Source organism: Salvia splendens, chromosome 15, assembly GCF_004379255.2.
Source record: "Salvia splendens isolate huo1 chromosome 15, SspV2, whole genome shotgun sequence".
Taxonomy (NCBI): Eukaryota; Viridiplantae; Streptophyta; class Magnoliopsida; order Lamiales; family Lamiaceae; genus Salvia; species Salvia splendens.
This window is the reverse complement of record NC_056046.1, coordinates 28,981,939-29,008,496: the sequence shown is the minus strand read 5'-3', so window position 1 is coordinate 29,008,496 and position 26,558 is coordinate 28,981,939. Positions and strand designations below refer to the sequence as shown.

General features: G+C 37.8%; 1 protein-coding gene across 1 annotated transcript; it reads left to right on the top strand.

The window, feature by feature from the left end:
• The first annotated feature begins 2,067 nt into the window (after nt 1–2,067).
• Nucleotides 2,068–7,668, top strand: LOC121769033 (V-type proton ATPase catalytic subunit A). Its single transcript, XM_042165689.1, has 20 exons — nt 2,068–2,223; nt 2,756–2,882; nt 3,032–3,087; nt 3,186–3,242; nt 3,370–3,481; nt 3,600–3,637; nt 3,745–3,846; nt 3,948–4,004; nt 4,105–4,176; nt 4,297–4,398; nt 4,501–4,563; nt 4,633–4,765; nt 5,169–5,275; nt 6,095–6,289; nt 6,380–6,466; nt 6,537–6,641; nt 6,765–6,862; nt 6,948–7,026; nt 7,239–7,327; nt 7,409–7,668. The coding sequence occupies exons 1-20, from the start codon at nt 2,146–2,148 to the stop codon at nt 7,521–7,523; spliced, it is 1,872 nt and encodes a 623-aa protein (XP_042021623.1). The 5' UTR covers nt 2,068–2,145; the 3' UTR covers nt 7,524–7,668.
• Nucleotides 7,669–26,558: the final 18,890 nt, after the last annotated feature.

Here is a 26,558-nt window from a genome sequence, read left to right as displayed (position 1 = left end):
CAAATCGGCTCGCATGCTCATGAGCATTGCGTGAAGAAAACTCTTCTCCTCGGGGTCTGTTGCCGTCTTCCAATCGGCTAAGGTCTTGGCCATCTAAGCCAGCGTTTGTTGACGCGCGAAGAAGGCGAGATCCGTTGTCGACTGGCCAACAGGGGGGGATGCCGACTGGACCTCCTGGGACCCCCGGCGACCCCCCTCGATTCCCGTTGCGCCCGCCTTTGACCAGCCAGGCGAGTTCGGCGAGCGAACGATGGAGGGGACGGGAGTCATGTTGTAGTACCCGGGCATCGGACCCCATCCACCTCCCACGGTACCGAGGGAGTTTGAGACCCGCTTGTCACTGGAGTACCTTCTTTGTTGTTATCCATTTCGCGTTGTTGCTCTTGTAGAGAAATTAAGATAGAGAGAATACTCGTTAAAACAAGCGGTGCAAATTAAAATGACGTGCAAATTGCGTATATAGAGTGTTTCAAAAATTAAATAAAAAAACATCCGCTTGCCGATCCGGAGCCTGCAATGGCGGCCAGCGGATCGGCCAGTGCTCGGAAATCGGCGTGCGCTCGCCGATTTTTTCGCCGAAATTCAGCTAGCCGGTTACAATGGTTCGGCGAGCGGACCGGCTAGCGCCGGGGGTCGGCTAGCCGGTCCGCTCGCCGCCATTGTGGATGCTCTAAGTAATTGTCTCTATTTTTCTTGTTTTTTATATCTTATTCTATCTTGTATTTGTTATCGGATTGCACATTTATTATTGGAATTAGCTGAAATTCGGTATGCATAATATCAGATATGTTAGATCTGTAAAAAAACAAAATAAATACGTTGATTTGATTAGTCATTTAATTTTGCCTTTAAACCCATGGAATGCATTATTAACCTAAATTCATTAATATTTTATAAAAATATAATATGGATATATATATGTAGATAATAGTAAAAAATACACAATGCATTTTGTTACGATGATTACTACATATATTTATTCTATTTAGATAATGTCATGTATATAATTTTATATAATAGTACTCACTCCATTCCATAATAAAATGTCACAGTTTCTTTTTTTCACTCATTTTGAAAAAATGATAATAAATATTTAAATTGAAGAGAGAAAGCAAAAGAAGGAATAGTTATCCTACTTTATTCTCTCTCCATTTTAACTAGTACTATTTATTACTCCATCCGTCCCATAATAGATCTCACACTTTACTTTTTAGTTTATCTCATAAAAGATGTCACATTTCATTTTTTGGAAAAAGTTTCCTCTCACACTAATATAAATATATTATTTTCTCTCTCCATCTAACACATAAAACAACTCTCCTAAAGTCTCGTGTCATTCTTCAACTATGCCATCTAATATAGGACAAAGGGAGTATTATTTTTCCAAAATGAGTGCAAAAAAAGTGTGACGTATGGTATGAAACGAATGTAGTAATAAAGGTAACAATATTTATTATCACTAAATATATGTACGTATGATTGTATTAAAATGACAATCATATTTAAAATGACAACATACGACCATTGAGGACCCTTAGATTGCTTGATTATCTCTAATTTCGTATCGCAGATTCCTTGGAATCATATGCCGAGTTGCTTGTTTATGTATCACAGATTGTTTGTCTAGTATAACAGATTGTTTGCCTAGATTGACATTTTAATTATGGTGTCACTATAGTACTCTCTGATTTCGTATCGCAGATTGCTTGGATCCATATGCCGAGTTGCTTGCCTATGTATCGCATATTGCACACTACGTTGTTGTCAAGTTGTCACTTTAAGACTGGTGTCACCCTAACGCACTCCTACGTACGTAAATATAGAAATATATGTAAATAAATAATTTTTAAATCTAATGCATGTTACTTTAAATTATAGATTTAAATTATAAAAATTAACAATAAATTTAAATAAATAATACCCTTAATTTAAAATTCGCCCTAAAATTAAATGGCTATGATAGAGTGGATCTACATCGTTTTGCCCTTGTTTCAGGCCACGTGGCCCAAACTCATTGTTATGTGCTAATTACTAATATACCCTTGGGACTTGAACTGTACTGAAGCAGCAACTTCCCAAATCGATCTATCTATTCACTTTCTCCACACACTCGTCCAAATCAAATCGGTGATTCGATCTGAAAATATGCCGTCCGTCTACGGAGGTCCTCTGACAACGTTCGAGGATGCTGAGAAGGAGAGCGAGTACGGATACGTTCGCAAGGTGAGCTCAGCGGTTATGCCACACATTCAATTTCCTCACTTAATTTGCTCTATTTTCATTGTTTGCTATTGAAATTGTTGATTTCTGCTTAACCATTCCACTGCTTCCTTCCTCTCCAATTCGGATGCACCCGTTTGCTTCTGCTTTGGATCTGATCTTTGTTTTTTTTTAGTATTTTTAATATTTTTGGATCGGATGCTTATTTTGTCTGATTCTGAAATCATTCATTCTGTTCATATTTGTTTTTTTTATATTTTGGATCGGATGCTTATTCTGTCTGATTCCGAGATCATTCATTCTGTTCATATTTGTTTTCACCACAATTTCTCAAAAAGGATGAATCTTTGGCATCCGATCCACCATTGAGTGACAGAGATTGGGATGTCATTAATTTATTTATTTTTACTTTTATTAAATATGGAAAGATGGAAGTTTTATTAGTGCCAGAGATTTATTTTTGCCGAGATGTTTGATTAGATTGTCATTCTTTTTATCATATGTTTTATTATGTATGCATCTATAATTTTTATAGGTATCTGGACCAGTGGTTGTTGCTGATGGAATGGCTGGAGCTGCTATGTATGAGCTAGTTCGTGTTGGACACGACAATCTTATAGGGGAAATTATTCGGCTGGAAGGAGATTCTGCCACGATCCAGGGTTAGTTATTATTGATAAATATTGGATTCATGGACTTGGTGCTCTACTGTACTTCACAGACATGAGAAAGAATATGTTTTCCTATTTGTGTTCATTCCAATCAAAACTTCTGGGTTAGTTACCATAGTTATTTTGTGTTTTTGTTACAGTGTACGAGGAAACAGCTGGACTGATGGTGAATGATCCTGTTCTTAGAACACACAAGGTTCTCCATGCCATCATAAATATGAATTCCGAATTATGTTACTGCATTTAATAGTAACTTGACAACTGAACCCTTTACTCATTTACTGACTTTTACAGCCCCTGTCCGTTGAATTGGGTCCTGGAATTTTGGGAAATATATTTGATGGTATTCAGGTTGGTCGACTTCTGTGATTTCATGTTATCATATTTGACGCTATAGCTGTAGGATTCTGGTTTTAACCTGTTGTGAGTATATTCTATTGGTTTTCTTCCTTTGCTTTTGGGTTAATTCTCAATGCAGAGGCCTCTTAGAACCATCGCAATAAAATCTGGTGATGTGTACATTCCTCGTGGTGTGTCTGTCCCAGCACTCGACAAAGACACACTTTGGGAATTTCAACCGAAGAAAATAGGTCTGAAAACTACTTAAGTTATGCTGTTTGAATTTTTACATACATGTCTTTTTTAAGGTAGAAATACCCCACAAAGCAGTTGGTGCTAACAGATTTATTATAATTTTTTTAATGGCAGGAGAGGGAGATCTATTGACCGGAGGTGACTTATATGCGGTGAGTTTGTAACTCATCCAGCCTCTAGTAACTTTTAGTTTGCTTGCTTAAACACTAGAGCTGAATTTTCGAGCCCTTCTTACTTTTTACATTAACTCTCTGTGCAGACTGTACACGAGAACAGTTTAATGCAACATCATGTTGCTCTTCCACCTGATGCTATGGGGAAGATAACCTACGTAGCCCCTGCTGGTCAATACTCACTGAAGGTTTGTATCTCTCGTTCAGGAGCACAAATCATTATATCTACCATCTCTATAATTGTGAAAAAATATCTAATATTTCACACTAAATTTCTAACTGTTTGCAGGACACAGTTCTTGAGCTTGAGTTCCAAGGAGTGAAAAAACAATTTACCATGCTTCAGGTTAGCCTCTAAAACTTGGATAGTTGTGAGTGTGGCTGACTAATGAATATTTTCTGTGGAACAAGCAAGAAGCTCAATTTGATATACCTACTTGTTGCAGACCTGGCCTGTGCGTACGCCTAGGCCTGTAGCTTCAAAACTTGCTGCTGATACTCCTCTCTTGACCGGACAGGTGAATTCTTATAATTAAGATATCTTTTTCTACTAATTTATATTTCCAGAAATGTCCCCACGCTTCATAATTTCATGCCAATCTGAGCCTTGCATAATCTGATTATCTGTTTTAATTCAGCGCGTTCTTGATGCTCTATTCCCCTCTGTGCTTGGTGGTACTTGTGCCATTCCTGGTGCATTTGGTTGTGGAAAAACTGTCATTAGTCAGGCGCTCTCCAAGGTGAACTTTGTCAACTAGCAATGACTTCTTCTCAGAAATTTCTTGTGAATGTTTTTTATTCAAGTTCTACCTTCTAATCGGGTTATCTTTGCTGGAATGCAGTACTCTAATTCTGATACCGTCGTTTATGTTGGATGTGGAGAACGAGGAAATGAAATGGCTGAGGTATGGAATTTGGTTTCTTGTTTAATCAGCTTAGGGTAATCAAGTGTCTGACCTAGGTATTATCTGTAGGTGCTTATGGATTTCCCTCAATTGACAATGACCCTACCTGATGGTAGGGAGGAATCTGTCATGAAACGTACCACACTTGTGGCAAACACCTCAAACATGCCTGTGGCTGCTCGTGAGGCTTCAATTTACACAGGTAACCATTATAATCAGTTAACTGGGCTGGGTTCATATTTTTTAGAGTTGAAACTCATAAGAAAGTAGTGTTTCACTCTTCAGAAATGAAAATATCCCGTTTCCTATATCCTAATGAGTAAACGTAGTGTTTTTAGCAGCAGTGTAGTTTTCTTCAGGTGGGAAATGTTGCGCCCTTTGATCATCACAGTAAGGGTCAATTCATTTACAATACCACAAGGCTAAAGCTAGTATATTGGTTCAGTTTATTTAAGCTATTGATTGTATAACTAGAGTAGCATTTAGTAAGAGTGACACTTAGGCAAGAAAGAAAGAAAATTAATCAGGATATACTATTCAGCATGCTTTTCAACTATGCATGGTCTGGATCGTTCGTTGTTATATGTAACCTCGGCTTGTTTCAGGAATTACTATTGCTGAATATTTTAGAGATATGGGCTACAATGTCAGTATGATGGCAGATTCGACATCTCGTTGGGCAGAAGCATTACGTGAAATTTCCGGTCGATTGGTATGTATCACAAAATTGCTTCGTCATTCAAATCAGTGGTTCATGTATTTTTATTCATGTTCCTTGTTTATACTCCCTCCGGCCCATAAAAATATGGGCATTTAAAATGCCACGGGAATTAATGCACAATTGGTAAAGTAAGAGGGAGGAGAAGAAAGATAGTTAAAGTAGTGTTAGTGGATAGTGAGACCCACATTATTATTGTGGATGTTAATTGCTTAGCTGCAATTACTGAAGTTAGAAGAATTAGAAGAAGGGAAGAAGGTTGATGATTTCAGCTCGTCTCAGCTGGAGAGCTCAGGAGCTGTCCGATGTTATGATTAGGGGAGATTAAATCCTAGCCGTAGGATTTATTGTTAGTAGCCTTTAGTTTGTTTTTCCCATTCAAACTGAGTTTAAAAGGGGGAAAAATAGTTCAGTTAAGAAGCAGGTTTTCCCAATTGATTTGTAATTCTCTCTCAATCTTTGAATACACATTCTCAGTTCCCGTTCATCTTCTCGTTCTTCATCAATACCATCTCCGATCAAACACCAACAATTATTAGTGTTTAATGAGTTGGAATGGCGGGCCATAGTGATATAAGTTGTAAATAAATTGATGTATTTGGGTATAGAGTTGGGGACAACTTTCCATAAATGGAAATGCTCATATTTTTATGGGTCGGACAAAATGGAATGTGCACATATTTTTATGGGACGGAGGGAGTATTTAGTTTGTTGTCTGTTTAATAACTTTGGCAATTTTACTCGCTCGTGTATTGGCTGCTTTTTCCACTGTGAACAAGTTATGTATTCATATGTATTATGTTGACATGCCAGGCTGAAATGCCTGCTGACAGTGGATATCCTGCTTATTTGGCGGCACGTTTGGCATCCTTCTATGAGCGTGCTGGAAAAGTTAAATGTCTTGGTGGACCTGAAAGAACTGGAAGTGTTACCATTGTTGGCGCTGTTTCTCCCCCTGGAGGAGATTTCTCTGATCCTGTTACATCCGCAACTCTCAGTATTGTTCAGGTAAAGTTGTTTTCAGATAATTGAATTGCTAGCAATTGTTCACCAAGACAACTCCAACTCTAATGTGGATATACTTTTTTCATGTTTCAGGTTTTCTGGGGTCTAGACAAAAAACTCGCACAGAGAAAACATTTTCCTTCTGTGAACTGGCTCATTTCTTACTCAAAGTATTCAGGGGTATGCTTTAGCTCGTGTATATATTAAATGGATCTCTATATTGGCATGCTGAAATTTGATCTTTTTGCAGGCCCTGGAGTCCTTCTATGAGAAGTTTGATTCAGATTTTATTGACATAAGGACTAAAGCTCGTGAAGTGCTTCAGAGAGAGGATGATTTGAATGAAATTGTGCAGGTACGCATATATGATTGTGTCTTTAATAGCAGGATCTTGTCTTTGTTAACTATACCTTGAACGCAACATGAGTGCAGCCTGATTTTTCTTTAGATTTTAATTTGGGTGTTTGTCTCCTTGTAGCTTGTTGGAAAAGATGCACTTGCTGAAACAGATAAAATTATTCTGGAAACTGCAAAGCTCTTGAGAGAGGACTATCTTGCCCAGAATGCATTTACACCGTCAGTGTTACAAACTTTTTTATATTTTTTCACTCATACGGTGTTGAATTATTATAAATTAGAACCTTGTTTTATTGGGCTGCAGGTATGATAAGTTCTGCCCATTCTACAAGTCTGTTTGGATGATGCGCAACATTATTCATTTCTACAATTTGGCTAATCAGGTGAAGTAATATGCACATTTCTCCCATATTCTATGATTACTATCTCATGGAGTATAATGTAATCTAAGCTTGTAACATAAATTAACTTTTATTTTATTTTATGTTGTACTAAGTGTCAGATATAATATTAGTATGATTTATTATGTTCACTTACAATGAGTGATTCAAGTGTGCTGTTTAATCTTGAGTTTAAAATGTAACTTGATGCGCAGGCTGTGGAGCGAGGAGCTGGTATGGACGGACAGAAGATATCCTACACTCTTATCAAGCACCGTCTGGGAGATTTGTTCTACCGTTTGGTGTAAGTTAAATCACCGAATCTGCTTGCTACCCGCTATCCTGTTTAGATTTCTGATATGGTCATTTTGAATGATACATGCAGTTCCCAGAAATTTGAGGATCCAGCAGAAGGAGAGGATGCCCTGATTGCAAAATTTCAGAAACTTCACGACGATTTGACTGCTGGCTTCCGCAATCTTGAGGACGAAACTCGGTAATTAGTTGATGGTTGTGTAGATGATGCTGCTGTTATTTATCAAGGGCTGAGTTGGTTGTGGTGAAGAAAACAAGTGTTGAAGTTTTTATTAAGAAGATATTGTCTGTACGTTTAGCTTTCTTTAATTTATGATTTTTGGTCACTAATAAGAGGGCTTCGGTCGGGTATTATTTCATGTTTTTGTCTTATGAATAAAATGTGTGAGCACCATTATTCATTATGCAAGAGGATGGGTGTGTAATTGTATACTAGCAGAATGCCAAATCATCTGCATTTCTTATTTTTTTTAAATCCTTGCTATGATTGGACGTCACTCAAAAACTTGTTGTCATGCTAAACTCGTCGAAATTGAGGGCGGAAAAAAAACTCAATCGACTTGTTAAATATTAGTCTATTACACTCTCTCCATTTTTAAAAAATAGACAAATTTGTAAATAACACTGAGTGTTAATATGTGAAGAAACGTTTAAGGGAATCAAAAGGAGGTAATTCTCATTGATTAATTCAATATGTGCTAGGGTTACATGTTTATAGAATATACAAATGCTACATATGGTAACTAGATCATTGGTGATTCTATTCTAGTTAAGGAAAGTAATCAAATTGGAATCAATCACATTGATTGTGTGATTTCTTTCCAACACTCCCCCTCAAGTTAAGTAACGGGGTTTTCGATACTCAACTTGCTTAATACTTCCTTGAATGATCTGGAACTTACTGCCTTGGTCAGAATGTCGGCCAACTGGTCTTCCGACTTCACATATGGAAATTCAACAATCTGGGCTTCAATCTTCTCTTTGATGAAGTGTCTATCTACTTCCACATGTTTAGTTCTATCGTGCTGAACTGGATTTTCGGAGATGCTAATCGCAGCCTTGTTGTCGCAGAACAGTCTACACGGTCTTGGTACATATAGGTCAAGTTCTATCATGAGTTTCCTTAGCCACAGTATCTCAGTGAGGCCACTTTTGATTCCACGGAATTCAGCTTCTGCACTTGAGAGTGCGACCACTTTTTGCTTCTTGCTCCTCCAAGTGACCAGATTTCCTCCTACCAACGTAAAGTACCCTGCCGTGGATTTTCTGTCATTTGGGTTTCCTGCCCAATCTGCATCAGTGAAGCCGTTGATTTCCAAGTGCCCATGTTTCTCGAATAACACTCCATGCTCCGTAGTACCCTTCAAGTATCGCACAATTCGGATGGCTGCCTCCCAATGATCTTCTTGTGGTGAGTGCATGAACTGGCTTACTACTCCCACAGCATATGCTATGTCAGGTCTAGTGTGAGACAGGTAAATAAGCTTCCCTACCAGCCTCTGATATCTCCCCCTGTCTGTGAGCTTTGCTCCTTCCACTATCTGTAGTCCGTGATTCTGTTCCATTGGAGTGTCCGCCGGTCTACAGTCTACCATTCCTATTTCTGCTAAAAGATCGAGGATATACTTTCTCTAATTAATGAAGATCCCCCTTTTTGACCTCAGAACTTCAATCCCCAAAAAATACTTAAGAGGACCTAAATCCTTCATCTCAAATTCTTTGAACAAGTTTTTCCTCAATTCACCGATCTCCTCTTCATCGTCTCCTGTGATGATCATGTCGTCAACATATACGATGAGACACGTGATTTTCCCGTTCTTCTTCTTGATGAATAATGTGTGATCTGAGTTGCTCTGCTTGTAGTCATATTTCTTCATCACCTCGGTGAATCGACTAAACCAAGCCCTTGGAGATTACTTGAGTCCATACAACGTCTTCTGGAGCTTGCACACTTCTCCAGGCTAGAATTCATTTCCGAATCCTGGGGGAGGAATCATGAAGATTGGTTTAGGCAGTTCACCATGTAGAAAAGCGTTCGTCACGTCGAACTGGTGGAGTGGCCAGTCTCTGTTTGCCGCGATTGAGAATAGTACCCTGACTGTGTTGATCTTTGCTACTGGGGAGAAAGTCTCGGCGTAATCAACTCCGTATGTTTGAGTGTATCCCTTTGCTACCAGTCGTGCCTTATACCTCTCGACTGAACCATCTGGTCTTCGCTTGATAGTGAACACCCATCTGCACCCTACGGCCTTGACTCCTTCTGGCAGTTTTCCTTTAACCCATGTGTTGTTTTTCATCAATGCCTTCATCTCTGTAAACATGGCCTCTCTCCAGTGCCTGTGTCTCATTGCCTCTTCGGCAGTTTGGGGAATTTCCTCTTCCTCATATAGCGCCGCTTCAAATGCACGTGCCATCTTGCTCAAATTTCCTTGAACAAAATTTGCAACTCCATATCTGCTTTTTGTACCGATCTTCTCGGGAGAGTATCGTTTTGGAGGTATGCCACGAGTACTCCGATTGGGAAGGACATACTTCCCAGTGTCACTATCAATAGTATTATCTTCTTCATCCTCCTCTTCTTCTTCTGCGGTGTTAGTATCAACTACAGTTCTTCCTTCAGACATTGGTATAGGAGATACCTGGGATATCGGTTGAGGTTGATCTTGAGGTGGTTGAGGAGACCCTGGTGGAGAGGCGTGCTCGGCGGCAGCGACCGCTATAGTCTCTGGTGGTTCCGCAATTGATGGACTTGGAGGTGACACAAACCAACTTAGGCAGTCCCCATGATTAGTTTCAGGATTTTGCTCCCCCTGGCTGCCAAGGTGGTGAGGGTAGAAGAACTCATTTTCCGAGAAGGTACAGTTTATAGTGGTGATAATCTTTTTGGTGCTTGGGTCAAAGCATCGGTAACCTTTCTGGTTTATCCCATATCCCACAAAAACACATTTAGTAGCACACGGAGAAAATTTTGTTCTTTCATGCTTGGGAATATGGACATAGACTGTACATCCGAACACTTTAGGTAACATGCTATGGGATTCGGGTATTTTGGCTTGTTGGGAGAGGATATCAAGGGGTGTTCTTTTGTTGAGGATTTTTGTGGGCAATCGGTTTATGAGATAGATGGAGGTTACCACGGCTTCTGGCCAAAGAAAGGTTGGGATCTTGGAGTCAATCATAATGGCCCGGGTTACTTCTAGGATTGTTCTATTCTTTCTCTCAGCGACCCCATTTTGTTCGGGTGTATAGGCACACGAGGTTTGGTGAATTAGACCATTTTTCTTAAAAAATTCTGACATATCACTATTGACAAATTCCCTCCCATTATCTGACCGAAGGACTTTTATGGTGGTGTGGAACTGGGTTTGAATCATTTGGAAGAAAAGGGCAAATTTATCGGCAACTTCAGATTTGTGTTTCAAAAAATAAACCCAAGTCATCCTAGTGCAGTCATCAATGAAAGTAACAAAATATCTAAATCCCTTTACCCCAATAACGGGCGCAGGACCCCACACATCAGCATGCACAAGTTCAAACATAAATTTCACACGGGTATTGGAAGGTTTAAAAGATTGTCTGTGGCTCTTGGCCAAAACGCATGTCTCACAAGAAAAATCTTTAGGAATTTTAAAGTTTGGAAACAAAAGTTGAAAATAACCATAGGAAGGATGCCCTAATCTTCTGTGCCACAGCCAAGCCTCTTCTCTCGCAGATCCATGAGCTAGCATTGCATTGCCATGTTGAGCTACCCCATCCACGTAGTAGAGTCCTTGGTTCTCAGTGCCACGCCCAATGATCTTCCTCGTCCGAATATCCTGTAGAACACAACAATTTGGGTGCATCAGGAGAGTACAATTTAGTTCTCGTGTGACATGGCTAACTGACATCAATCTTTGAGACAGGCTTGGTACAAATAAACAGTTTGATAATCGAAGGGTTGGAGAAATTTCTATGGTTCCCGCCCCTGCTACTTTAATTAATTCCCCATTTGCAGTTCTAATATAGGTTTTGGTGACTTCACTAAAATCACTAAAATCTGTCCGTTCGGGAGTCATGGTATCTGTGGCTCCACAATCAAAAATCCATCCCCTTTTATCAATTCTATCACTATTTTGCACGTTTAATGCAGCGGAAATATTTACCAGAGGTGCAAAACGGTTTTTAGTATCGATTGGGTCAACTTTTGGGGTCAAACTGCAATTTCTACCAGGTATGGGCGGCATTTTAAAATATGAGGAGTCTGAGGTTCCTTTTTTAATAGCATGGGGTATTTTATGATATTTCGGGAAAGTTGGAGGGTTAAAATGCAAGGTGAAGGGTTTGTTAGGGTTTGATCGAAATCGACCAAACCCTTTACCTCCTGTAATGGCGCCGCTGTTCCATGGTTGACCCTCCGTCGTCGCTCCAGTCCGCTCCACGAAATTCCCGATTCGGATGCCCCCTCCGCCGCCGCCACCACTACCACCGTTGATTTCTGGCTGGGGAGGGTTGTTGGTGTGATTCCCTCCTCCAATTGCCCCGTCTCTGTTCTGGTGCGATGGGTTCTGTCACGGATTGTTCTCCGCAATTCCGACCGCGGCGAGCTTTCCCTGCGCTCGTGCCTTTTGTTTCTCGTCCCACCATTCCGGGAACCCTACTCGGAGGAAACACGTCTCCCTTGTATGCTTGTTCTTCCCGCAGTGGGAGCACCACAACTTGCTTTTGTCCGTTCTCCCTCCGGTTCCGGCGGTCTGGTATGTGTTTCTGGCTGGTGGCGGGGGTTGTTGGCTTCCCCGATGGTTTGGTCGGTCCCTCTGTGCTCCAAATCCGTAGCCTATCTCCCCCGATGATGCATCGGCGCTTCCTACGCCAGAGGAGTCTCCGGTGGGTGGAGAGGATGCCGGTGGCATGATCTTCTGTCGAGCCGCCTCCTTCTTCACCCATCCGTAGGCTTCTTCGACTGAGGGGTATGGCTGTTCTTTAAGGATTTCCCGTCGGATGTGGTCGTACTCCTGGTTCAGACCCGTGAGAAACTTGATAAGCCGCTTGTCACTCGCGTGCTGTCGGTACTGCCCGACTCCCTTGTCACAACACGTGACCGGTTGCTTCTGAGTTCGATCGATATTCACCCACAATCCGTGGAGACGACGGTAATATGTTTCAAGGTCGAGACTTCCCTGTTTCATGTACATTATTTTGTCTTCCAGGTCATAAATCAGGTATGGATCGGCTTTTCCTTCGAAAGTGATCGCAAGGTTGTCCCACAATGCCTTGGACGTTTGATGGTGAGCGAAGTCGGAGAGAATATCGTGCTCGATATTGTCTATTATCCACGAAAAGACTACGAGATCAGTCTCCTCCCATTCTCGGTATCCTTTACTGCCTGGTTCGGGGGGTGCGTCTTGGATATGCGAATATCCCCTCCTGCTTCCTATCGCGACCTTCATCAATCGCGACCACAACGGGTAGTTCTTCCCGTTTAATTTGAACGCCACTGTGACGCTCTTGCTTGTCCTCAATTTTGAGGATTCGATTGTTGGTTTTTCCTCGTCTGTGTCTGACATTTTCGATGAGATTTGGGTTTTGGTTTTAGGTAAAGGCCGAGAAGGGTATTACACGGCTATGATGAATTTTTTTTCTGAGCCAAAGGATCATCCTGCTCTTGATGCCATGAAGAAACGTTTAAGGGAATCAAAAGGAGGTAATTCTCATTGATTAATTCAATATGTGCTAGGGTTACATGTTTATAGAATATACAAATGCTACATATGGTAACTAGATCATTGGTGATTCTATTCTAGTTAAGGAAAGTAATCAAATTGGAATCAATCACATTGATTGTGTGATTTCTTTCCAACAATATGCAATTTATAAAGTAAGAGAGAGATGTAAAGGTAGTGAAAGTAGTGTTAGTGAAGTGTGAGGTTCACATTATTAATGTTGTTTAATTGCTTCAAATTTTTCATATTTAGATTTAGTCTAATTTTGGGGGAAGCCCTAAAATATTAAAACTAGTTTATTTTTTTCAGGATTGGGGGAGTATTACCTATAACTTCACTAATTAAAGATGTATTCTTTTCCCTTTTAGTGTTGCTATTTTTTCATTTATTTGAAAAGGAAATACCAGAGGAACCTAATTTTGCGAGATTAAATCCAAGATAAAAAAATTCAATGTAAGAATTATCGATTTCTACCAAGAGATGATTAAAATTTACTCATCCTAATTTTTTTTGTTATTATAATCCGTGTAATTAATCCGCTGAAAATTATTGTGAATCATATTTTTGTTATGTTTAGAAGATGATTGGTTGGTGTGATTCAGTAGTTATGTGTTATCTCTTTGTTTTAAATTCTATATTAAATAGCGCCAATATTTGGAATTGATAAAGAAAGACTAGAGTCACCGATCCATCCAGCTTGGTGTAAATTAACACAACTTATTTTCCTTAATTTGGAAGTCCAAGTTGTATGTACAAAAAACCTAGTGTAGTTCATACTTCGGCAAGTCTACTTCAAATTTGGACGTCCAAATTATCTTGCATTTTGTTTTACTTCTTTCCTTAATTTCTAGCTTTGGCTAGTTATTGTTTCCCCTTTGAAACTTTGGTTTTCATTTTACTTAATTGATTTACTTATAAAAAAGAGAGTTATTTTAGCTGGCCATAATAAAGATATATTGGTAATAAAGTAATAAAACTGAGCTATTGGTCCAAGACAAATTACATATATAAATCTTGTCTTATTCCGTCCCCTATTACTTGTCCATTTTTGTCATTTTCATCTGTGCCCCGTTAATTGTTCACTTTCGCTTTTTATCATAAATGGTACGTAGGTCTCACATTCCACCAACTCATTTCACTCACATTTTATTATAAAACTAATATATAAAGGTGAGACTCATATTCCACTAACTTTTTCAACTCACTTTCCTTTACATTTCTTAAAACTCGTGGCGGAATCAAAGTGGACAATTATTGGGGTCGGAAGGAGTACTTTTTTTCATTAAATTAGTACATACAATGTGAGAGTTTGCTGGTTCAACTGGAAGTTAGCTCAAACCGAGCTAATAAGAATGAGAATGCACAGGAGCCGTCAGATTGAATTAGTTAATGAACTTCTAATCTGGGCCGTAGATCCTCAACTAGCCGTTGTGTTTGAGTTTGTAGATAAAAATGATAGTTTGTTGAGTTAGTTATCATTAGCTCATTTTGTACGCTTTCAATAAGGAAATCAATAAGAGTTTTTCTCTGTTTTCTCATATCTCTTCTTCACAACAACACCCAATCTCTAACATACAACATACTCCCTCTGTACTCTATTAATTGGCACTGTTTGACGTAGCACATATTTTAAGAAATATAATGGAAAGTAGGAGGAAAAAGTTAGTGAAATGTGAGTTCTACTTTTATATAATATTAATTTTGTAATAAAGTGTGAGCGGAATAGGTTAATGGAATGCGGGGTCCATTACCAAAAGTAGTAAAAAGTGAGGGTGTCAATTAGTTGGGAACGGATAGGAAAGGAAATTTGTGTCAATTAATGAGAGACGAAGAGAGTACATAATGACATATTGATCTCTAAGATCATTAAATTCCGCCGATTTTGTATTTTTAATAAACTTTTACGGTGACAGTAAATATCATCAATTTTATGATTGGATATATTAACTATCAAATACGGATAGTTAGATATATAATTGATAGCTCTATTATGTCATAGTTAGGGCTGGGGAAAAATACCGAAATACTGAAATACCGGCCTTATCGTACCGAAAAAATATCGAAAATACCGAATTTTTGATATACCGTGACTTTCGGTACGGTATGATACCTTACCGAAAAATTTCGGTAAGGTAACGGTATGGATTTTCAAATACCGCGGTATACCGCAGCATACCGAAATTCGGTATATACCGTAAATTAAGGTATATACCGTAAACTAAGGTATATACCACAAAAATATAAACACAATTATATATAAAATATATTTTATATAATTTTAAATTATAAAATTTATTGTGAAATATAAATATAATTATGAATAAATTATATTTAATTTATTTTTAAAATTATAAAATATAAATAATATTCTAAAAAATATAATTTTCTATTTTAATTGATGTTGAAAGTAAGGTATACCGAACTTCGGTATGGTATACCGAAAATGAGGTACGGTATCGGTATGGAAATTCGTCATACCGAAAATAAGGTATACTGAAGTTCGGTATACCGAAAACTTTGATAAGGTAAAGGTATGATTTTTTCGCATACCGTATTTACGGTAAGGTATACGGTATGTTGGTTTCGGTAAGGCATACCGTACCTACCCACCCCTAGTCATAGTACTCTGTCAGTACTAAACAAATAATATCAATACAAGGTACGTCGTATTTCATCGCATCAATATTATAGCTTAAGTAAAATATAGTATAATCTTCGCAACTTACTACAAAAGTTCTAACAAATTTGAAGATCCTCTCTTTTTAAATTGGGGTTATAAAAGAACTATATATACAAATATTTAAAAAGTCTACATAAAGAGTAATAACGATTAACGATTCAAAATTAATTAGGCAAAATTCTGAAAGCAGGTGGATTTAGAAAAAAATTCGTGTTTGGAATACTTTATATTTGAGTGAACTACAAAAATGTCCTTGGACTATGAGTTTATCCCGCCTATAGTCCATGGACTTTAAAAATATCGTCAGACACCCCTTGACTAATGGTTTATCTCAAATTTGGTCCTTTTGCCATTTTTTGATATAAAAATACCCTTTTGAGCATTTGGGCAATTTGGTCTTTTTACACTTTTAACATTTTAAATCTGATATTATTTCAATGATGTACTAAATCTGATATTATTTCAAAATTATCATTCTATTTCCCTTTTGACATCCTTCACTTTATTTCTTTATTTCAATATTAGATTTAATTTTATAAAATTAAATTTTACATTTTGATTTTTAAATATCAATAAATTTTTTTAATTAAAACTATTAATTCATGAACACTATAAATATTGATTAAAACTATTAATTTTTGTTATTTAATATAATATTTAGCTGAATTGAAGAAGACCAGAAAAATAATATTAATCATGATGTAAAAATAAGAGCTATTATATTTAGCCTTCGTTCGGTTGTTATAATTGTTTGTGATTAAATATTATGAAGTTGGCTAAAAATTTGATACTACTAAAAATTTTTCTCCCTCCGTCCGCCATTAATTGTCCACTTTTTCCATTTTCGTCCGTCCCCCATTAATTGTCCACTTTCACTTTTACCATAAATGATAAGTAGATCCCACCTTCCACTAACGTATTCTACTAACATTTTATTATAAAACCAATAAATAAAAGTGAGACACATATTCCAGTAATTCTTTAACTCACTTTCCTTTACATTTCTTAAAACTCGTGCCGGAATTAAAGTGGACGATTAATGGGGGACGGAGAGAGTATAGGAGTATTTTTGTTGAAATTTTCTAGTTGATTTTGATTGCTTTTAAATTAATAAACGAAAATTGTTAGTCTTACTAGATGCATATTTATTTCAGAATAAATCATGTTATATGATCTATTTATGATTAAAACTATTAAATATTTATTAAAACTAAGGCGTCGTCATAGCTTATTGATTAAATATTAGACACTATCAAATATTGATTAAAACTATTAATTTTTTTATTTAATAATTTTAATAATTAATAAAAATTTATTGATATTTAAAAATCAAAATTTAAAATTTAATTTTATAAAATTAAATCTAATATTGAAATAAAGAAATAAAGTGAAGGGTGTCAAAAGGGAAGAAGAATGATAAATTTGAAATAATATCAGATTTAGTACATCAATGAAATGATATCATATTTAAAATGTTAAAAGTGTAAAAAGATCAAATTGTCCAAATGCTCAAAAAGGTATTTTCGTATCAAAAAGTGGCAAAATGACCAAATTTGAGATAAACCCTTAGTCCAGGGATGTCTAGCGATATTTTTAAAGTCCATGGACTATGGGCGAGATAAACCCATAGTCCAGAGACCGTTTTTGTAGTTTCACTCTTTATATTATATTTACAAAAGAGGTCCAGACGCGTCTCGATGTCGCATTTTCTGAAAGAATCATATGAGAAACACGTGATTCGAAAAACAAAAATAGTAAGTTGCGCAAATGGTTGGAAGCGCGATTTAATACTATCGCCCTTTGAGATGTCTCGTTTTAAACATAGCATAATAGTACTTAATCATTTCTTTTATAAAAAAATAGCATAACATCATTATCTTTCTAAATTTATATTTTGCATATATGAAATTAAATTTTACATTTTGATTTTTAAATATCAATAAATTTTTTAATTAAAACTATTAATTCATGAACACTATAAATATTGATTAAAACTATTAATTTTTGTTATTTAATATAATATTTAGCTGAATTGAAGAAGACCAGAAAAATAATATTAATCATGATGTAAAAATAAGAGCTATTATATTTAGCCTTCGTTCGGTTGTTATAATTGTTTGTGATTAAATATTATGAAGTTGGCTAAAAATTTGATACTACTAAAAATTTTTCTCCCTCCGTCCGCCATTAATTGTCCACTTTTGCCATTTTCGTCCGTCCCCCATTAATTGTCCACTTTCACTTTTACCATAAATGATAAGTAGATCCCACCTTCCACTAACGTATTCTACTAACATTTTATTATAAAACCAATAAATAAAAGTGAGACACATATTCCAGTAATTCTTTAACTCACTTTCCTTTACATTTCTTAAAACTCGTGCCGGAATTAAAGTGGACGATTAATGGGGGACGGAGAGAGTATAGGAGTATTTTTGTTGAAATTTTCTAGTTGATTTTGATTGCTTTTAAATTAATAAACGAAAATTGTTAGTCTTACATTAGATGCATATTTATTTCAGAATAAATCATGTTATATGATCTATTTATGATTAAAACTATTAAATATTGATTAAAACTAAGGCGTCGTCATAGCTTATTGATTAAATATTAGACACTATCAAATATTGATTAAAACTATTAATTTTTTTATTTAATAATTTTAATAATTAATAAAAATTTATTGATATTTAAAAATCAAAATTTAAAATTTAATTTTATAAAATTAAATCTAATATTGAAATAAAGAAATAAAGTGAAGGATGTCAAAAGGGAAGAAGAATGATAAATTTGAAATAATATCAGATTTAGTACATCAATGAAATGATATCATATTTAAAATGTTAAAAGTGTAAAAAGATCAAATTGTCCAAATGCTCAAAAAGGTATTTTCGTATCAAAAAGTGGCAAAATGACCAAATTTGAGATAAACCCTTAGTCCAGGGATGTCTAGCGATATTTTTAAAGTCCATGGACTATGGGCGAGATAAACCCATAGTCCAGAGACCGTTTTTGTAGTTTCACTCTTTATATTATATTTACAAAAGAGGTCCAGACGCGTCTCGATGTCGCATTTTCTGAAAGAATCATATGAGAAACACGTGATTCGAAAAACAAAAATAGTAAGTTGCGCAAATGGTTGGAAGCGCGATTTAATACTATCGCCCTTTGAGATGTCTCGTTTTAAACATAGCATAATAGTACTTAATCATTTCTTTTATAAAAAAATAGCATAACATCATTATCTTTCTAAATTTATATTTTGCATATATGAAATTAAATTTTACATTTTGATTTTTAAATATCAATAAATTTTTTTAATTAAAACTATTAATTCATGAACACTATAAATATTGATTAAAACTATTAATTTTTGTTATTTAATATAATATTTAGCTGAATTGAAGAAGACCAGAAAAATAATATTAATCATGATGTAAAAATAAGAGCTATTATATTTAGCCTTCGTTCGGTTGTTATAATTGTTTGTGATTAAATATTATGAAGTTGGCTAAAAATTTGATACTACTAAAAAATTTTCTCCCTCCGTCCCCCATTAATTGTCCACTTTTGCCATTTTCGTCCGTCCCCCATTAATTGTCCACTTTCACTTTTACCATAAATGGTAAGTAGATCCCACCTTCCACTAACGTATTCTACTAACATTTTATTATAAAACCAATAAATAAAAGTGAGACACATATTCCAGTAATTCTTTAACTCACTTTCCTTTACATTTCTTAAAACTCGTGCCGGAATTAAAGTGGACGATTAATGGGGGACGGAGAGAGTATAGGAGTATTTTTGTTGAAATTTTCTAGTTGATTTTGATTGCTTTTAAATTAATAAACGAAAATTATTAGTCTTACATTAGATGCATATTTATTTCAGAATAAATCATGTTATATGATCTATTTATGATTAAAACTATTAAATATTGATTAAAACTAAGGCGTCGTCATAGCTTATTGATTAAATATTAGACACTATCAAATATTGATTAAAACTATTAATTTTTTTATTTAATAATTTTAATAATTAATAAAAATTTATTGATATTTAAAAATCAAAATTTAAAATTTAATTTTATAAAATTAAATCTAATATTGAAATAAAGAAATAAAGTGAAGGATGTCAAAAGGGAAGAAGAATGATAAATTTGAAATAATATCAGATTTAGTACATCAATGAAATGATATCATATTTAAAATGTTAAAAGTGTAAAAAGATCAAATTGTCCAAATGCTCAAAAAGGTATTTTCGTATCAAAAAGTGGCAAAATGACCAAATTTGAGATAAACCCTTAGTCCAGGGATGTCTAGCGATATTTTTAAAGTCCATGGACTATGGGCGAGATAAACCCATAGTCCAGAGACCGTTTTTGTAGTTTCACTCTTTATATTATATTTACAAAAGAGGTCCAGACGCGTCTCGATGTCGCATTTTCTGAAAGAATCATATGAGAAACACGTGATTCGAAAAACAAAAATAGTAAGTTGCGCAAATGGTTGGAAGCGCGATTTAATACTATCGCCCTTTGAGATGTCTCGTTTTAAACATAGCATAATAGTACTTAATCATTTCTTTTATAAAAAAATAGCATAACATCATTATCTTTCTAAATTTATATTTTGCATATATGAAACACATATTTATTTAAAAAATACTAATTTTAACGAAATTAATTAATTAATTTAGAAAAAAATACATTACAATCTTTAAAATCGTATCACCAAATTCATTCTATGTTTATTTTTTTAATTGCGACATATCACATATTTTTTGTAATGTTTTTCATAAGAAAATTCCTTTTCACTTAGCATATAGGAAACACCTTTTATTTTGTAATGTATTTTTTATAATTTACATTTCTATAATGTATTTTTTTTAACAAAAAATTGCAAGAAATTTTCATAAAACAAACTCCAATACACACTTTCAAAAAATTTGATATAATACAACAAAAGTAGATAGAATGGAAACCATGATATACAAAGTTTAAAGAGTGTAATGTGTTTTTTTCAAATTAATAAAATCTTTTAGTTAAAAATAAAATATCTAGTCATTCTTCTTTATTTCTTCTCATGCTTTACTCTTTCATTAATAAAACATCATTTAAAAACAGAAAAAAGTACATTACAAAATTCTAAAAAGAATACATAATTAAATTGTGAAAAATAAAAAATTATATTTAAAATTCTAAATATTAAAAAATTACTCCTCCGGCAGCATAGACGGTGGACCCAATTTCTCGTGACATGATGATGATGCGCAAATAATTGTTGTGGATTCATATGGCTAGTGCGGTATTAATGGCTTTTGTTGGAACGATTGGAGCAAGATCATTCAACAACACAGAGACCAATCATTCAACAACACAGAGATATAAGTGGTTCGGCATAAGCCTACGTCCACTGACAGAATGAGAAGGAATTCATTGGTGATCAACTATAGATACAATGAAGAAGAACACTCTCATATCGAATACAAACGGGAACTATGAACACTCATTTTCTCTCCCTCAATCTCACTCGAAACACGATCTGGTTTCGAGAGCACATAGTACAGATTGCAATTTGTATTCTCTCTAATGAAGTTGTTCTCACTTGCTGATCTCTGCAGCTTGCATTAGTATTTATAGGAAGAGTAATTCGAGCTCAATGCTTCAAGATCAGTTTCAAGTAACCGCATCTTGATAACCACTCTTTACACTTGGTTGTAACCGCCGTCAACTGCTCTTCACTAACCGTTGCAACTGACTTTTCTGTTGCAAACTTCCAACTGCCACCCTTGATCATCTCTCGATTGTTGGAGTGTTTTATCAGCTCAAAATATCCTAACAATCCTCCACCTTTTGAGATGACTCAAACACTTTCCTTCACTCTTCTATGACCTCTGTCTGGCCACTCCATCCTTGATCATCTTCCCTTCAAATTTACTAAGTTCATATAACCTTTGAACTTGTTGATCTCATTGTCTACAACATTATTGCTCAGCGCCAATCTTGACTATTCTTGTCAGTATACAATAATTATGACTCTGAGAATCACCCCCAGATTCTCCTCCATCACTTCCTTGATCAGCTGCAACGCCTCCACCGGACGATAAAACCCCCACCTCACCTGAATCTTCCCTGTTCAGAATTGGAGTTGCTGATCCCTAGAGATATCACACATCTCTCATAAGTGATCTTTGAATTTCTGTCAAGATTTATGCCACCTTCACCGCTTAGGATCGCTGCCTGGACCGCAACGCCATATACCACGGCATCATCGGTTTGATACTCTTGCAGAGCTGGTGCACCTTCGGGATCCTCCTCGAACCGCTAACGAGCACGACATCGTCGACGCTGCTCTTATGCTTCTTCGCATCCCTCAAACACTTCTCCATTGGCTTTCTCGGGATTAGTGTCATCATCACGCCTCCGACCTTCTTATGTGGACTCTCATTATCTTGTCACTCTCCTTCACTGTGACTATTTTTACCAATTGCATATATTCCTTGGTACGTTACTGGAAAACTTCTTGTTCACCAAGATGCGCATGCCATTAAGATATCTTTGAAGCCTCTAGATCAACATTGAGTTGCTCAATCGCAACATCTTTTCCGATAAATTGCTTCTCAACAAACTCAAGAATGAGCTTTCTTGATACACAGCGACAGAATGAGCTTTCTTGATACGCAGCGGCAGTGTTATAAAATGATACTTTCTTGATCATCAAATGATATACCTCTTGCCAAGAAACTGTCCCATCCGAGCTTCCCATGGTTAGGTTCCTAAATAGCCTTTCACTTGATTGAGCTCGATTGAGCTCCTAGGCCGCAGCTTGATCAATCTATGCGCCTAGCAACTTGATCAATCCATCTTACAATTTGATCAATTCATGCACCTCATAGTCATCTGCGCCTGCTTCCGCACGTTATGACCCCTCAAGAGAGCCTGTAGCCTCACCAATCCCTAGAGCGCGCGTAAAACCCGCCTTGCCAGATATCCTCTGTAGTGGGCTTGTATGTATGTTGCGGCCCTGTCTTCCTTAGACTGGTGGGCGTGCCCAGCCAGCCTAACCACTTTGGCGGCTGCCTCAGCGGCTGCCACTGCTGCCTCACTGCCACGCCTTCCTCTGTGGCAGATTATCATCACCTTCGCATTTTGCGACGCTATTTGCAGCATCTCCTCTGTTCCTCCGTCAGAAACTCTTCGCGGCTTCCGAATTGAATTTCTTCATCTCCTTTCTTGTTGTAGCCATGATCCTGAGACTTTCGTTCTTGGAAACTCCGTTGACGGCGCCATTTGTTGGACACGATTGGAGCAAGATCATTCAACAACACAGAGATATAAGTGGTTCGGCATAAGCCTACATCCATGTTGGAATCGTGCTTGATCAAATAATTTTTGACTTATAATAAATATTACAAGACATTTAATTTTGTGAAATAAATGCAATAACGTCGATCTACGTTCCGTGTAGATGACCGTAGTATATTCATTTTCTCAAATCCGATTCCCGGTGAGTGAGAAATAATATATTAAAGTTGGTCACAATAAAGCTAGAAATGAGCTATGAGAAAAACTAAGAGATTAATTAACTAAGTGTTAATTATCCCACATCGAGGATGATAAACTTCTTTGATGAAGTATTTAATCAGATGAATTATTATGTGTAATAATTATCGTGGAATAAGACGGGAGACAGAGCCCACACGCGCGCGCCGCCGCCGCCTGCCCGCGAGCCGCAAGCTGCGCACCGGGTGCCGGTTGCCGGGTGCCTTGTGCCTTGTGTCGGGTGCCTTGTGCCCTGTGTGGTCTTTGGGCCGTTCTTTGGAGCTAGTCGTTGAGCGTGGTTCGTGCCCCGCTTGTTCTTTTTAGACCAACCCAAACTCCACGCTATCCCCGACGGGTCCTAGTCCACGTCATGGTCCCGCTGGACCTCGACGCATGACGGGAGACAAAAGGTTCCCGCTGGACCCCGACGCACAACGGGAGACAAAAGGCTCCCGCTGGACCCCGACGCACAACGGGAGACAAAAGGTCACCGCTGGACCCCGACGCACAACGGGAGTCAAAAGGTCCCCGCTGGACCACGACTCATAACAGGAGACGAAAGGTCCCGATGGACCCCGACGGTCCATGGTGTATCTCGTCGTGTAGCATGTCCAGGTGCGTCGTGTCTCTTCAGCTCCCATTGGCTAGTGCACCAGTCAGTAACCCCCGGCGGTTACAGTCAAACCATCATGGCACACATGATGGCTGTTGACTCCATCAATGCTCCTGCGGGTAGACTTGGCCTATAAATAGGCAGTCACTTCATGCATTGCAAACAACAATTAGACACCCAACACATTTGCATAGCTCTCTCCCTCTCTCTGCATTGTCTTCCCGTCGAAGCTCTGCCCTCGCCATCATATAGTTCGCAGGAGCTTGTTCCGTCTGCGGTGCTGCAACGAACAAGACGAAGCCGTTTTATCTTTGGGGATGACACGCCAAACCGAGAGCACTACCGGGTCGTATCTCGTCTTGCGGAAAGAGGACTCCTCGACTCGGCTTACATCTTTATGGTTTATTGTTTCGAATTCTTCTTTGTAATTTCAATTCAGTTTATTCCGTTTAATATCTACATTCTTCATTGGGTTGTATTGCCCGGTTAGTGTATCTTTGTATCACAGTTAACGATCATTTTCAAACAACAATCGCAAAACGAGATATACTTGCCATTGAAGAAGAAGTTTGGATTTTAAATTGAATCTAAAACTTTCGAAACTAATACCTTAGCGTGGAGATGGATCCCGTCGCTGCGTTCCCCACCGTCGCTTTCCCCGAGTCCAACGCTGACGTGCCCACTGTTCCCCGTTGGGTCCCCGTCGGGTCCCCGCGATGACCACGACTCCCGTCGAGTCCACATCATAACACTTAATTACCCAAGCGCCTTGAGCGCTTACTAACCCATTTGGTTCGACTGGTGCATCCACCTTGAGTGGCACCGATGGTTCCACATTAAGTGGTTCCATGGGATCCTTGATAGGATCGAGTGTTGGACCTTTCGAGGTCAACACGGGTGTTAGGGCCTTTGGGACCAACACAAAGAAAGACTGTTCAACTTTTTGTGGTTCCGTGAGATCCTCCAATGGATCCTGTGTTGAGTCCTTTGGGATCAACACGAGTGTTGAGTCCTTCGGAGCCAACACGAGAACAAGTGGTTCCACGTTTAGTGGCTCCATAGAATCCTCTGATGGATTGAGTGTTGGGATCGTCGGGTCCAACACGAGAGTTGATGCCGTTGGGATCAACACGACTGACTCCAATGTGGGGGAGAGACCTCGTGAATGTGAATGGTCAGTAAGTCCTACGGGACGTCTCGCGTAGTTCCTATGGATAGGGTCGTTGGGCGTGTCCCATTAGTCTCAAGGGATGTCTCCCGTTCGTCGGGAGACATGGGAGACGTTCTGCTCCCGCCCGTGCCTTAGAAAATGTTGGAAGACATTTGGCACACGTTAGGTCCGAAGGGACGTCTCCCGTTCGTCAGGAGACATGATGGACACTCGACTCCCGTCCGTGGCATGGAAAATGTCAGGAGACATTTCTCACCCGTTCTTGCCTTCAAAACGTCGAGAGACATGGGGGAGACTTTTCGCTCCCGTTAGTGCCTTAGAAGATGTCGGGAGACGTATGGCACACATCTGTGCTGTGGGAAATGTCGGGAGCAAATTTTGCACCCGTCGGTCTCCTGTTTGTCGGGAGACATGAGCACCCATACGTGCCTTAGGAAATGTCAGTGGACGTTTTTGCACCATTACATCCCATGTGAGATGTCGGGAGAAATTTTGTACACATCCGTCTCTTAGGAGATGTTGGGAGTAAATTTTGCACCCGTCGGTCTCCCGTTCGTCGGTAGACATAGGGAGACATTTGGCTCCCGTTCGTGCCATAGCAAATGTCAGGAGACATTTGGCACACGTCGGTCCCTTAGATATTATCGGGAGACGTTCGACACCTGTCCGTGTCTTGAAAAAATGTTGGCAGACATTTGGCCCCTCCCATTTCATGGGAGATGTCGGGAGACATTTGACACCCGTCCAGACGTCGGGAGAAAGATGAAGCCACCAACCAAGAAGCTTGGTGGAGCCAAATTTATCAAACATGCCAAAGGCAACATAGCCGCCGTGGTAACTGAAGAAGTCAACCACGTCTAGAACAAAGGTGATTAGTATATCGACACGGGCGTCATTGCCCACATGTGTGCCGATAGAAGTAAGTTCTACACTTACAAGACTGTTGAGGGAAGGAAGCTCAACATGGGGAACCAAGCCTCGTCCAAATGTGTCGACTTTGGAGATATGGTCCTGAAGATGACGTCCGACGTGACAATCACTCTAAGGAAGTGCTACATGTCCCGGACATACGCAAGAACAGTTTCTGGATCAATACTTGTAAATAGGGGTTTTTTTTAACTTGTATTTGAGTCTGATAAGTTCTTTGTGTATAAGTTTGGAAAATCCATCGGAAAATGTTATGTAACCGATGGTCTATTTTAAACTAAGTTTATCGGCTATTCGCCGTGTTTGAAAAGCCATTGGCTAATATTGAAAATGCAAATACTTCATCCTATTTGTAGCATTATAGATTAGGACATGTGAATCCTAATGCTATAAAAGTTTAGTAAACTTGAATTTACTAAAGATAAAAGAAGTCTATACCCAAAACAAATGTGAGATTTGTCTTGAGGTGAAAAATGACTAGATTATCGTTCCATTCTGTTGAACGGAACACGAAACCCCTTGAATTAATTCACACCAATGTATGTGATTTAAAATTCGTGCAAACTAGAAGTGGTATAAAATACTTT